Here is a 14,269-nt window from a genome sequence, read left to right as displayed (position 1 = left end):
ATTATGTATACAAGTCAAAATTGTTGAAATTTAAAATATAAGAATCAATATCACACATAAGTATTAACATGCGATAAAGAATGTGACAGTATAATCGATTAGAAATCAAAATTCAGTAGTATAATTTCATTATAGTCAGATTTAGTCAGATAGTATATTGATATTATGTATACAAGTCAAAATTGATAAAATTTGTAATATAAAAATCAATATCACATATAAGTAATAACGTGCGATAAGGAATGTGATAGTATAATCAATTAGAAATCAAAATTCAGTAGTATAATTTTGTTATAATCAGACTTATATTCAGACAGTGTACCGTTATTATCTATATAAATCAAAACTAGTTCTGTAATACAAGAATAAATATTACACATACTGACGTGCAATGAAGAATATGACAGTATAACAAATTAGAAACCAAAATTCTGTAGTATAATTCAATTATAGTCAGACTTATATATTCAAATCGTTATTATATATACAAGTAAAAATTGATAAAATTTGTAATAAATATTGCACATGTGAACGTGCGATATAGAAAGTGACAACACAATAGATTAGAAGTAATTAGAAGTCAAAATTCAGTAGTATAATTCCATTAGAGTCAGACTTATACTCACAAGTCAGATCGTTATTATATATAAATCAAAATTGATACAATTTATAATATAATAATAAATTTCACACATATTAACGTGCGATAAGGAAGATGACGGTATAATTGATTAGAAGTAAAAATTCAGTAGTATAATTTTGTTATAATCAGACTTCTATTTAGATAGTATATCGTTATTAGATATACAAGTTAAAATTAATAAAATTTATAATATTAGAATAAATATTACTGTCACATATATTAATATGCAATAAATGTCTAATAGAGTAGAAGTCAATATTCAGTAGTATAATTCCATTTACAGTCAGACCTATATTTAGGCAGTATATGTATATCGTTATTATATATACAAGTTAAAATTGGTAAAATTTATAATATAAGAATAAATATCACATGTATCAACGTGCGATAAAAAATGTGACGATAATAATAGAGTAAAAATCGAAATTCAGTAGTATACTGCTGTTATAGTCAGACTTCTATTCGGATCGTTATATAATATATAAAAGTTAAAATTGATAAAATTTGTACTATAAAAATAAATATCACGCATATTAATATGCGGTAAAGAATGTGACCATATAATAGTATTGAAGTGATTAGAAGTTAAAGTAGTATAATTCCGTTGCAGTCAGGCTTATATTTAGACAGTATAATATCGTTATATCTACAAGTCAAAATTCAGCGAAATGTATTAAAGTCATTTGGATGGAAAATTTCACGCTCATTATTATCCACAAATTATCCATCTACGGATTATTATTATTATTATAATTATTTGCGAATTATAAAGCGATCTTGATATGTAATATATACGTTACGGTTTTCGCTTAGAATTCCGGACCTTAGATTCGCTCCGTCAGCAGGAAGTCACAAACCACTCAGAAGAGTAACGAAGGTTTCTAAGAGGAAAGAGACTGAGAAAGGTCAAAGAAGAGAGGCGGATTTCTGCTCTAGGAAGAGAGTGATAATCTTGAGGAGTAATAAATCAAGTGACCGCACATTCGCAACACTCGCGAGCTATATGGATCTGCGTGGATTTGCGCGAGAGCAAGAATAGCACCGCGGCTAACATGCGGGTTGTGTACGAAACGTGAACGTTACAGTCTCTTTGTTGCAAATGATGAACGATATACGCGCGAATTGCATCCGGTGTCATTAGCACGAAAATATGACATCGACAAAATTGTGAACCGGATATATTGTCGTCGACGCCGTCGCCGTTGTCCGCCAGCGAGAAAGATTTTTGAAGATCGTAACATTTTCAGGAATTTCCGTTGAAGCGTAAGCGCTATGCGGGTTCGAAATTCCTCTGACATACCTACTCGGCGTAATTCCTGGCATTCGCTTATGTCAGAGCCGTACTACTTAGGATTGAATAAAATGTATCGACGAATAAATAGAAGAGTTTATCCAGTATGAGAAATGTACGGTCGCTTTCAGATAGCCAATAAGGGGGTAAGTAAGTACGCAACGCAAGCTAGAGGCTCGTAAGTAATAATTCTTTTCCACCCTCGAAATTCGATATCCGGTGGGGTAAGCTATTTCGTTGGGCTGTTGCTTTGATCCCCTTCGTCTTTCTTACGGACTGCTACTCTGCGAAAGCCCGGGTATGTGCATCGGAAAATGAAATGGATGAGAGCATCTGGTAATGGACATTTATAAAAGAAAGAGGGAGACAGAGAGAGATTGCGCAAGTGACAATCGAATTATATTAATCGTGGTAAAAACGATGTTTGACCTCCTAGACAAAAATTGAACGATTTTATACATGTCCGTCCCTAGAAAACTTTTTCATTTTTGTCGCATAAAATTTTCACACCTCTGCGGACGTGCTTCTGTACTATTCTCACGAAGTTTTAAAAAGCTTTTGGCTGACAAGCACGAATGTCGACCACGTGCGCGTTGATAATCCTGAAAAAATTACGGCAGAGTTAGAAGTTACTTTGCGGTAATGCAAGAAAGTGTCTAAGCGCGACGGAGACGAGGAATACGGTGTAAATGAGAGTGCGCTTGAAGAAGGAAGGAGAGAAAAAAAATAACGTGTAGAGTGAAAGCTGAGTTATTATGTCCAGACATTACAATTGAACAGTCGTATCCCTTACCACCTATCTATCTACCTATCCCCCGCCGCCTCCTCGGCAGCTACGAGAAAGTTGTCTGTACTTTTACGGATAAAGATCTCGAGTAAAAGTTACGGTCGTTTGCAAACTAATCGAGCCGTCGCTTTCCCTACAGGGTGTCGAAACTTTCGGAGACTGTCAACTTTTCCAACCGCCCTTGCCGCTACATTTCCCATTCTACTGCCTCCCACTTCTTTTTACGCTTACCCTCGACCAACGCGGCGACGATCTGCAAAGTAAAGCAATCATGCTTTTTTATCCTTTCGACGCTATCTCACACTCGTTTCTTCTTTATAGCCGGGTCGGAGAATAAATAGTACCGGTGCGAATTCTTGAGGAAAGCTGCCGCGAAATATTTCGATCATTATCGGCGTGTTAATTCTTACTTGCGAAGCTTTCGCGGTAATTTATAAGCACAGTTACTGCCACGAATAAATAAAACTACAGTGTGCTACGCTCTATGAAACAGTTTTTATTTTTTTTTTTTTCATTATTTACGATATTCCTTCTCTGTAAAGAAGATTAAAGAGCTAAGTCACGTTACTCTAAATGTTACAAAAGAGTGAAAAACAGGTGTTATCGCGCGTGCATACAGCGTATAATCGATATCATTTATTCTCGCAAAGCTTATTTTCCAACATCAGCTTTTATTAGCTCATATATTATAATTGGAGGTGCACTTATTGTGTAATAATGGAAATTGAAAAAAAGCATTAATATATTTTTTAAATAAATTTTCTAAAAATATTATATTACTTTTTAAAGTAGAATATACAGGTAATCCCTTTTATACACTTATTGTTAGTCGTACGTAATGTTTGTAAAATTTTCTACATGCAAAAAAATTCGCTCGTCACAGAAGAATATTTTATTACTGATCTGAAATTCTGATTTTTTTCGCGCGCGTACACCTAGATACACATTCATACGTATGTGCACACATACATGCGTGTAATAATATTATCGTTCCGTATACGGATCAAGTTTAATCTTTCTCGACAATCATACATTAAGTCTATCATGTTACATCATGGCACATTTTCATGGAATATAAATATGGCATGTAACATTTTAATAGATTGTTCAGAAAGGTTAGGACAACAAAAGGCCGTGTAAACTCTCAACATTTAGACTGGTCATGCGTGTTGCTCACCTCGCCAAGCGAAATATTAATTTCGACGCATGTTGTATACATGGCAGATCACGCGTGAAGAGTACGATAAGCGCTAAACGCATGCCCGACCGAAACAGTAAAATATGTAGAATCGATCGAAAAAAAAAGAAAAAAATTACAGTTGATACAACTTGTAAAAAAAAATTTATGAGAAATCTGTTTTTATCTAGAAACGATCAAAATAGTTGGCGATGGATAGGGAATATTTTCTTAATGAAGGTGGACCGATGATGACGTTTATTGCCGAATGTGTCAGGGATGACTGTCCATTGACGCAATCAATTCCCAGCAATATACTTAACTAACGTTACATGTGATTCCAAAAATCCGATTTCATGGAGCGTTAACGAACAACGGATGCAAGGTACACCGCGAAGCTGATCGGGGTCGATCGGCTGGTCAGTCGAAACTCGTCGCGAGATTGATAACGAGGATCGTTAAAATTCTGTTCGCTGCACCGCGAGAAACGGCTGCGGCCGAAATTTCAATGTATTCGTGCGTACATATGTTCGTCCTCTATGTCCTTCTACGCGAACGTGTGCATCTCTATACGTGTATAGCACATACACATACACACGCACACATTCACATACATACACACACTTGCATGGTGTATGCGGTCGCACGCACACGTGGCTGATGCAGCAGCATCCGTGTGAGAACGTCTGGCGCAGGTTTCAGCATGGAAACGACTCTCCGGGGGACGGCTATATTAAAATTCCTTAAAACTTTTTAATCTTTCCGCCGTAGTTAAATATTAATAACGAAATCTCGGATACGGCAATGTGTGCGCGACGCTGTTCGGGGACACGTCGAGCCACTACTCGTTATACTTTTCCCAAGATTCCGTCGATGTTTCTCTCTCTCTCTCTCTCTCTCTTTCTCGCGCCAGATTTCCTTCAAGAGTTCTAGATCTATGGATTAAAACTGGATAGTGGCGGTGGACGTGCGAAATGGCAGGAGCCCGATTATAACGATACCTTTGTGTATCATAAGTTAAGCTATGCGCGTTGGACTCTGGAAACGTGTTAGCCACGTTTGCATGCGCGATCGTGCGCGCACGTTTAATAGCGACACGTTTGTACATCTCAGCGTGAATATGTGTATATTAGACGATACGTGTATCGGCGAAGGGCAGTTAAGTCGGGACGAGACGACCGTGCAGCTTACTTAACCACCATTTAAACCTGAAAGCGAGCTTTGGTTTCTCCGCCGAGATCAAGCTGTGACACTAACGGCCTAACGCTGTACCGAAATGCCCAAAACACATGACTATAAGCGGCACTCCCGAGAGCAACATGCATGAATCGCTTCTTTGAGTATAACCAGCCTTATATATATAGATGTTGTCGTATTATATTTCTATTATACAAATTTCAATATTTCTATTTTATTTATACATAACTCTATTGGTTTGAATAATAAAATGTTTAATTATCTGTATAACTGTGTTGCAGCAGTTTATATAATCAGATATTTATAAAATACTTAATTAACGTCAACTTTATATTTATTCTATTTTACGCTCAAATGTTTTGTATAGAATATTTCTTCTATATCTTATTTCCTTTATCGTATCTCTTATTAATTTTATTTTATTTTCTTAATTCTGTATATTAGTATGTGGTGTAATAATTAAATAAAATAACAATTAATCGTATGTAAAAGATTTTGTATAAACCTTTAATAGAGCGTACTCGGTTTGTATTATCCGAAGCCATTTTGTCTCTGATCCTGGTGGCTACTTCAAATCTCCAAGAGTAATCAAGGTGTAAGTGCAATGCGCTTGTATGCAAATGTAGACATAGGTTGAAGCAAGTTGTAGTACTCATGTGAATGTACCATTCCAGAAATCCCTTTCCTATTGTAGCCATTGTAGTAGCTCATTGTAGCAGCTTTCTCTAAGTTTCGATAGATACTCTTAGTTCCATTATAAAGAATGAATATTCTTTTACTCTTTATAATCTTATTACATGAAAATAATGTAATAGAAATATCAAGCAACTAAACGAATGTAGAATTTAAAGTCATCATTAGGTATATTTTATATTTTCTCTTGCATGTTTATAGTTTATTTATAATGTATCTTCTTCAAAATATATTTATTTCGCTATATTTATTTTGCTATAATTACTATCAGTAATTATGACATCAATTAAAGTATTGATTTATGTTTCAATGTTGCGTCGTTTGCAAATTATGACCGATAATTAATTTACATGGTTAAAATTTCAAGTTGCATTGTTAAAATTTCTAGTCAATGGCGGACGAATCAGCAATTTGTAATTAAATTCCTTTGTTAAATATAATTATGCTTTCTATAATATTTAATACGAGAGCAGGCGCATGCGTACATTTCAAACATCTCAACGTTCCAAAATTATCCTAAAATCCTGTTTCTTAATTTAAGATTTTAAATTTCAGAATCGTCTTATCTATTATATTTATCTTGTTTTTTATAATGCAATTTCTGGTGGTTTTAATATATTTGGGCAAAAACTATTTTTTTTACTTTTTGAAAATTTATCAACAAGATAAGTAGGTATATTTTTTTCGATAGTTTGCAATTATACATTTGAATAAGTTTTTCAGAAATATAAAAGTCACATCTCTTTTAATGGACTTTTTTCCCACGATAAATAATCTAAAAATAAATGCAGTATTTCTAAAAATAAAATAAGTGGTCTTCTCAAGTCACTAAAATATAAAGAAATTGTGTTTCATCATGACATTTTGTGGTAACAGATCACACGCGATTATATATAAAAATATGTATATATATATATGTGTCTATATATGTGTGTATGTATGTATAATATAATATAAAGCTAGAATTTATGGTACAATATTCATAAAGGCTTGCCCGAAAAGCAGAAGCGCTAAACCGCCTTTCACGCTTGGCAAGCGATATTCGCCAGCATGGCGTTATTCATATTTGAGGGAAATACGCTGACCGGCATGTATAAGAATCGTGAAATTGCTTAGCACGGAATATCGACATAAATTCGCGATAACTCGCTTTCCTGCGTTAAGCTGCGTTTATCACTATAGAAAGTCAAACGGCGCTATCTCAAAGGCAAATTTAGATAGACTCGCCTCTTTGTTATTCGCGTAATATATTTTAGTCCGGTATACAACGATTCCTTGCGGTGTAGTATCAGCCTCGATCGAATGGATCGCACTAAAGATATAATTAATCACGAATGTTTATCGCATCAGGAACGAGGCATGGCAGGCCTTTCCGGGATAAACCAGCTGAGGCGAGGAAGAGCGTGCTTGGGATCGGAGAAAGGAGCGTTGGACGGAGTATAGAAGAGGCGTGAGGAGCATTGGTGTGGTAGAGAGAAGAGGAAGAAGAAGAAGAAGGGGGCTAGGGAAAAACAAAATAAAAGAGGAAAACCGCTGGCAATTTTTCACTAGCTTTTTAAAGCGCGGCTTAGGTACTCGTGAAGCGAGTTTGAATCGATTTTTCCAGTGGAAAGGGTAGAGGGGCCCATTTTTCTGCCGTCTTCTTGTACACTAAGCGGCGCAAACTGTACCTACCTCCTCCAGCTGTTTCGCCACCGAACACGGTTGTCGCTCGAAGGCCGAGTTTAGATTGAAATCTGAAATTTCGATACCTTGTGCTCGACGATTTCCCTTTTTTCCTCTCTATACCCACGGCAAATGCTCTCGCGAAGTTTCGTCGGCGTAGAGGTGGTGCATCTGCATGAGCCAAGAATAAATCAGGCTGCGAAATCCGAATGGAGATTTCTTGCCGCAAGAGAAACGGATACGAAGATCTATGCTTCGGAAGGAGCGATTTTACCTCTACGATTTTTACGGATTGAGATTCTTAATCCGCGGGAGATATAGAGAGATGATAAAGCGCGGGATGATAAATTGTTGTTAACGTAAATACCCGCCCCAGAGAAATATTGGTGTGAAATAAATGTCTCGCTGTGAAGTATGTACGGTACAAGTAATGCCGCGCATAGTTGCGAGTGCATTTATTTCGTTCACTTTGCGGTTTTATCGCGGCGCGAAATCGCGATACTGTCCCTGACTTTCGTCACGTAAAATCACAGGGCGTAGCGTACTGTTTGCAGATACAATCGATGTAGAGCGCAGGCTTACTGACACTTCGCATGCTCGCAAAATGTAAGCTCAATATGTTCCTTTTGTTTTGCTCACGTAATTTCTTTGCGAAATCGAAGTTCTGCCACTTATTATACCTATTCTTAGACTATCACGAATCCTTGGAATATGTATACGCGGCATATGTGGCATATAATTTGCCTTTAGAAATAAAGGTAATTCTCTTTATTTGAAAATTTCAGAGCATTATCACATTAGATTAGGAGTAGATCAAGTATTATATTTTTCATTATGTTCATTGTATTTAAATAACAGTCAAAATAATAATTTTGAATATTTACATATATCTCAAAAATTTTTTTTTCCGATTTCAAAATTTTATGTTCAATTATTATAGTTTAGATTTGTTTAACATTTTTTTACGAAAAAATAAATAAAAAAGATTTCACCAATAATGAGTTCACAAGAAACTAATTATATTTGTTAAGAGCAGTCTGTAGAGAGATGCGTAAAATCAATTTTACCGCTAGCTTCTGCTATATAACTGCAAGCTTAGTGTTACTAGCTTATTGATACAATCGATCAAGCTGCGGAGATTGACGCGACTTCACTTCTAGTTCGCAGCGACACCCGACTTCGAAGGGTATCGGTGCTTGCGATATTATCGTCATGCATCTATCGACCGGCGAGTTTAACGGAGCGCAAGGTCGCAGGACTCGTGGTAGCTGCCGCACGATCGCAGAGATATGCGTTATTATTGTTCGCGTCGGTGCATCGTGAAACGTCGGACGATGATGGAAACTCGTAAAACAGCTCAGTTAGGACGAGAAGGCGAGATCGTTAAAAGTGTAATAAACTTACAGAGCCGGTTGATAAAACGAAATATTCCGGATCTTCTTCTATTGCAATTTCTAGAGATTTGATTATGTCTATTTATCGTCAACATTGACATTTCCCAATGCGGTGAAGCTGTGGTTCACTATTGCTTTCTTATCAATTGTATTTCCAGAAGTATTAAGTTTAGAAACGATATTGTAACTTATAATAGTATGTGTGATATAACTATTATAGTTCTTTGTAAGATATATGTTTGAAGAATCAATCAATTAATATTTCTATAATATTTTAAAAATGCAAAAAAATCATTTTTTTTACCTACATAAAATATTTTATATTGTTCAAATAGGGTATTTTTTCTACAAGCTGAATACTAAATCTTTTTCTTAAATATGATTTTTTTATACAAACGTTTCAATATGGTTTATGAAATTTTATTAAGGAAATGATTGTATATTTATTGGGTATTGTATTATATATATTTAGTTTCAAATCTAGAAGAACAGACTAATGTTAAAAATCTTTGTAGATCAGAAACTAAATTATTTTGCGTCTTTGGAAAATTAGTGGTGACATTATGCCGTTATATTATCGCTCATATAACTCTAGTAGAACGATAAGTCGTCTTTAATGAGCAAGATTAAGAGGACTTACGAAATCTCCCCGAAGGCTGAAAATGCTTCCCTCAAGGTATGTGTCTCGATCTCCGGACTCAGATCCCCAACAAATATGTGATAGTGTTCTGAAACAAAAAATGACATAAGACAATTAGATACATTTGGAAAAATAGACAATGCGGTAAATTTTTGCTAAAAGTTGGATGAAGAATAACGATGAACATATTTGCGAATATTATTAATTTTAGATACAAGCATATCGTAAATTTGAATGGAGAACAAAAATGTAAATTATTTATTTTATTTTCCCTGTTCCATATATCTTTATGATTAAATTTTGCTGTCAATGGTTTAACAAAAACTGTAGATAAAAATTCAATAACTTGATAAAAGAAGTGATTAATGTTTTCCGATGACGCTCATTTAAAAATTATTGCATTTATCTCTATGTCATAAAAAAGAAACAAAAATATTCAAGAGATCGGCTTTTGATATACAACTGATTTATGCAATATCATTTTATAATATTCGTTTTTTTCATAATTGTGATGTACCTGAAAACGAGTAACACGCTTAGCTGTTCTGAAAATATTTCTTCATTAAATTATTAATGAAACACTCCTTCGTTTCATGGACAACGTCATGATTCGGTCTAAAATATCTGGCATAAATAAAATGAAACATGGCGGGAAATTACGCGCGAGAACGCTACTCTGACAATCGAAGGTCTTTCATAATACATACACATAAGATACGACCTCTAAGATAGACACTTGAAAATAACTCGATGGAAAATAGGAGTTGGTGAAGAGACACGATTGTAATTTAATTATTTCCTATGAATATAGAGACCGGTTAGCATTAATAAATAATTATCAATTGCAGCTGTTTTTGAATAAATGTTATAGATTGTGGAGTATGTGTGATGTAGATAATAATTAATAAATAATTATTAGTCACTCTCTCGGTCACACATAGACATTTTGAACGATCAATTTCATTTGCGGTTTGCAAAAAGTGAATTTTTGAAAATGACGATTAATTGTAAATGTGTTACAAGATGTTTTATTTGGAAAACGGTGTAATAATATGCAACAGTATCATTATTCATTGGAGAAAGCAAATGAGAATTTGTGATGACGTCTGATTACAGAATAATATTATGTTAAATAACGTTACGCAAACATTTATCATTTTAGAAGTGGCGCATTGAATTTTCAAACCGACACATCGTATGACATAACGTACGCTAATGTTATTCCACAAGATTGAATTATAAGTGCTCTAATACATTTGTACTAAGCGCGCTTGCATTTCTCGCTGATCGAAATGCGATTGAAAACGCGATTGCTTTTTGAGAGTTATGGATATGAAGTTTCGATGTTCTCGAAGAGAGACAATAAAAATGATATTCGTCCATTCTGTTCCTAATTATGCCATTCTATTAGCGCGCGTTTTGAGATAAGTTCTATTTAGTATAAAATGCATTTGTCGATTATTCTACCGCATCAAACGTCACGATTTCTCTTAATTATAAATGCTTTTTATTCCCGCAAAAAACTGTGCAATTTCACAGATTAGAGCCAGAGTCGGATGGGCGCAACGAAACGTCGGTGTGCAAAGTAAGCTTTTGGGGGGATAAATTATCGATTCGCATACGGTCGTGCAGTCGAGTGCAAGTCGCGGCGTTGCGGTACAGCCTCGCACATCGACTCGATAAAATATGCTTCTCTTTTCTGGACATTCGTTTTGTCTCTCCCTTTCATCCATATTCTTTCTTTAGTTCGATACGGTTTCATCGACACTGGATTCAGGAATAGATCAAGACGAAAATCGAGTTACCGCCGGAAGATTTCTACTCAAGGGGCATCGATTACTCTGAATGCGTAGCAGTGCCTTTAGTATAGAAAGTATAGAAGGGTAAAATGTGAGAGTGGACCGTCAGAGACGAAGGGTGGTCTGATTACAATCGGTTGATGGCCTATCCTTGCCGGTCGGAGGGAGGTTCCGGTGGGCATACACAGTGGCCCATTTTCGTGAATTAGTCTGATCCTCGTCATCTTCTTCCCTCCGGACCGGCGCAATCAGCGGCGACACCACCGCATCGCGTCAGGATCTTGGGGCTATTAAGATATCAACAGGAAATTGATGAAAGTTTATTTTGCCTCCCTCTCTTTCTCTTTTTTTCTCTCGAGATTTGCGATCTTGATTGTTCCAACAATAAGATATCAATGATATTTTAACCAAGCCCATTCGATATTTTTTCAAATTTCAGATCGAGTTTTAAATAAAATCGACAGAGTTTGTTTTTGATTTGATACGTATATTACGATTCCTTTTCTTTTTAAATCTATACAAATAAAAATTACATGTTGTACAAACTATTTTGTAGTGGATATTTGTTTTTTAAAGATAATATAACTTGTATTTGTAAATTTACATAGAAAAGTTTTTACAATTTTTTTATATTCTTAATTTTAATGAATATTTCGATACTTGAGCATTTCGTTGATGTGTCTAATTATAAATAAGGTTTCTTTTTGCCATTGAAATAAATATTGTTGAGGCAGAGTTCCATAAAATGCTTTGCTTGACACAGTTCTTTTCATCTGCGCTGTAGGTTTCTTTAGTTGATTAAATTATCCATGCATTTTTCTTGTCTGTTGAATTTTTCAGCGAGCATCGCATTCATACAGCTCAAAATGACTAAAAAGACTGAAACCTTTTCTGTGAATCAAGTAAGACCAAATACCCATAATTTTACCGAAAAGGATCTTGCACGAAAGTGGTTTTGGAACCGGTTTGCTTTCAACGAAATTTCACGAAATCTATCGAATTCGATCCGGCAGTAAATAGTTGGCAAGATCTGATTTCGTAGGGAGAAGGTTTGTTGAAATATGGCCCGGGTGAATGCAAAGAGGGCGTAGCATGAAAAAGATGTGAGCATTAAAGGATCTTTGATGATGACGTCACGCGTCATGACTCGCCCACCGTCCGATATTTAAACGTGCCCCACAATTTTCAATAAAGTGCGACTAATGGAGCATCATTTATTATTGCAGCTTTATTCATCTCTCCCCTTTCTTTTTCTCTTTTACATCCCCTGCTAACTGGCACAATGATGCTTCCCTATCCTAGTGTAGAACTGAACAGTTGCATCAATGTTAGTAGCAACAATAGCTACAAGGGGTGTAAACATCATTATTATTACCATCATAATCATGGTCGTGGTATACTGCCACGTTGAAATTCCAATGTGTTATAAAATAAGGCTACTAAAATCGTGACACGTGTCCGCGTATTGCATGTTTACGACGTGTGTATGCAGATTGTACGCGAGAAAGTATACGTTGAGTTAATAATAAGGGAAGGCCATTTAATTTTGCATGCAGCGTGTCGTTCAATTTTTTTTTATGAAATGAATTTTATGTTTAATATTAGAAAAACTCTTTCGTATATTTCCACTAGATAAAATTCTTTTTTTCGAAAAATTGCTTGAGACTTAAAAATAAGTACATAATTTTATGAACGTGTATTTTTGTGTGTGTGAGACATATTTACAATTTAAATGTATTTATTTATATATTTATTTACACTTTGAATAACATACAAATTACATCAAATGAATGTAATACGATTTACATTAACTTGAATAATTTACGTTAAAATTGTAGATAATTTGATAAAATTATATAGATACCTAAGTACATATATATACATATATATATATATATATATATATATATATATATAATGCATAAAAACTTGTTTATACAATGATTTGTATAAATGTATCCAATCAATTTCAACGTTTAAATTTAAATTTATTTATATTTATAAATTTGATTATTTAAATTTATTTCTAATGGAATAAATTAAAATCAATAAAATAAATTATTTTTTAATCAAATAGATAATAATAAGTTTGTATTAATTTGCTTGTGACTAACAATAAGTCTTTTTATATGCTGTAGCATATAAGACTTTTATTTTAAATTTAGTCTCAGATGTTGTGACTAAAACATAATTTTGTATATATATATTTTTCTTTTTGTATAATCCATAAATGCCTTTATCTCGAAATAACAAAAAATTTGATTATTGAACACAGAGTTAGAAAAATCTAAAAAATAGCATATAAAGAAAAAATAATTTTTCTCTGTAAAATGTAATCGGTGAGATCGATTTAAATATATTCGAGGAGTTGTTCTCCGTGTCACGTTTTTTGCGTGACGATTTCGAATTCGCGGATTGACGACATGAATAGATTCCCTTGACAGTTTCGAAGGTAAAAGATGGAGAGAAAAAAGAAAGAAACGAATCCGAGCGCTGGAGCGCGGTAGCGAGATCCATTGAAGCAGCACAATGCGGGGGTGGACATACAAAAGTCCGGGCCACGTCGTACATCAGGAATCGAGCGTGGATGGCCCGTAGATCAAGGGTTTCCTTAATTTCGCGGGACAACGGTGAAATGTTGATTTACTATACCTCGAAACGGGCCGAGTGGCTTGCACGCACCCCTGTGCACGAGAAAATATGCCCTGCGGCCAGGCATGGCGCCTGTGCCGCCAATGGAGACCTCTATTAATTCTCCATGCGGCGAAAACCTAGCGGAGTGAACACAATCGAATCTCAGTTTGGATGACCGCTCCTGAAACTAGTGCTATATATTCGCGCGCAAGTGGATTGTTCATAAGATTTGATCTCGGCCTTACACTCTCTTTCTAGAAAATATGAGTTAGCAGTCAGCTGATACGAAAATTTATAGATTATCCTGTGCTTCATGTGATTGTTTTTGATTAATCGAGGTAAATGGAGA

At 35.0% G+C, this 14,269-nt stretch overlaps 1 protein-coding gene across 8 annotated transcripts in view; it reads right to left on the bottom strand.

Moving 5' to 3' along the window:
• The window catches only part of LOC114941244 (cytotoxic granule associated RNA binding protein TIA1), a 482,662-nt gene that overhangs the window by 102,139 nt on the left and 366,254 nt on the right, over positions 1–14,269 (bottom strand). For all 8 annotated transcript variants that reach the window (XM_085484970.1, XM_085484974.1, XM_085484972.1 and 5 more), the window contains one exon: positions 9,488–9,575. In XM_085484970.1, the coding sequence (XP_085341096.1) occupies positions 9,488–9,575 (88 nt within the window). The remainder of the gene's footprint in view (positions 1–9,487; positions 9,576–14,269) is intronic.

This window comes from Nylanderia fulva, unplaced genomic scaffold, assembly GCF_048542155.1.
Source record: "Nylanderia fulva isolate GAGA-0341 unplaced genomic scaffold, ASM4854215v1 Scaffold33, whole genome shotgun sequence".
In the NCBI taxonomy this organism is placed as follows: domain Eukaryota; kingdom Metazoa; phylum Arthropoda; class Insecta; order Hymenoptera; family Formicidae; genus Nylanderia; species Nylanderia fulva.
Note: the sequence above shows the minus strand (reverse complement) of the source record. Positions and strands in the feature narration are given on the sequence as shown.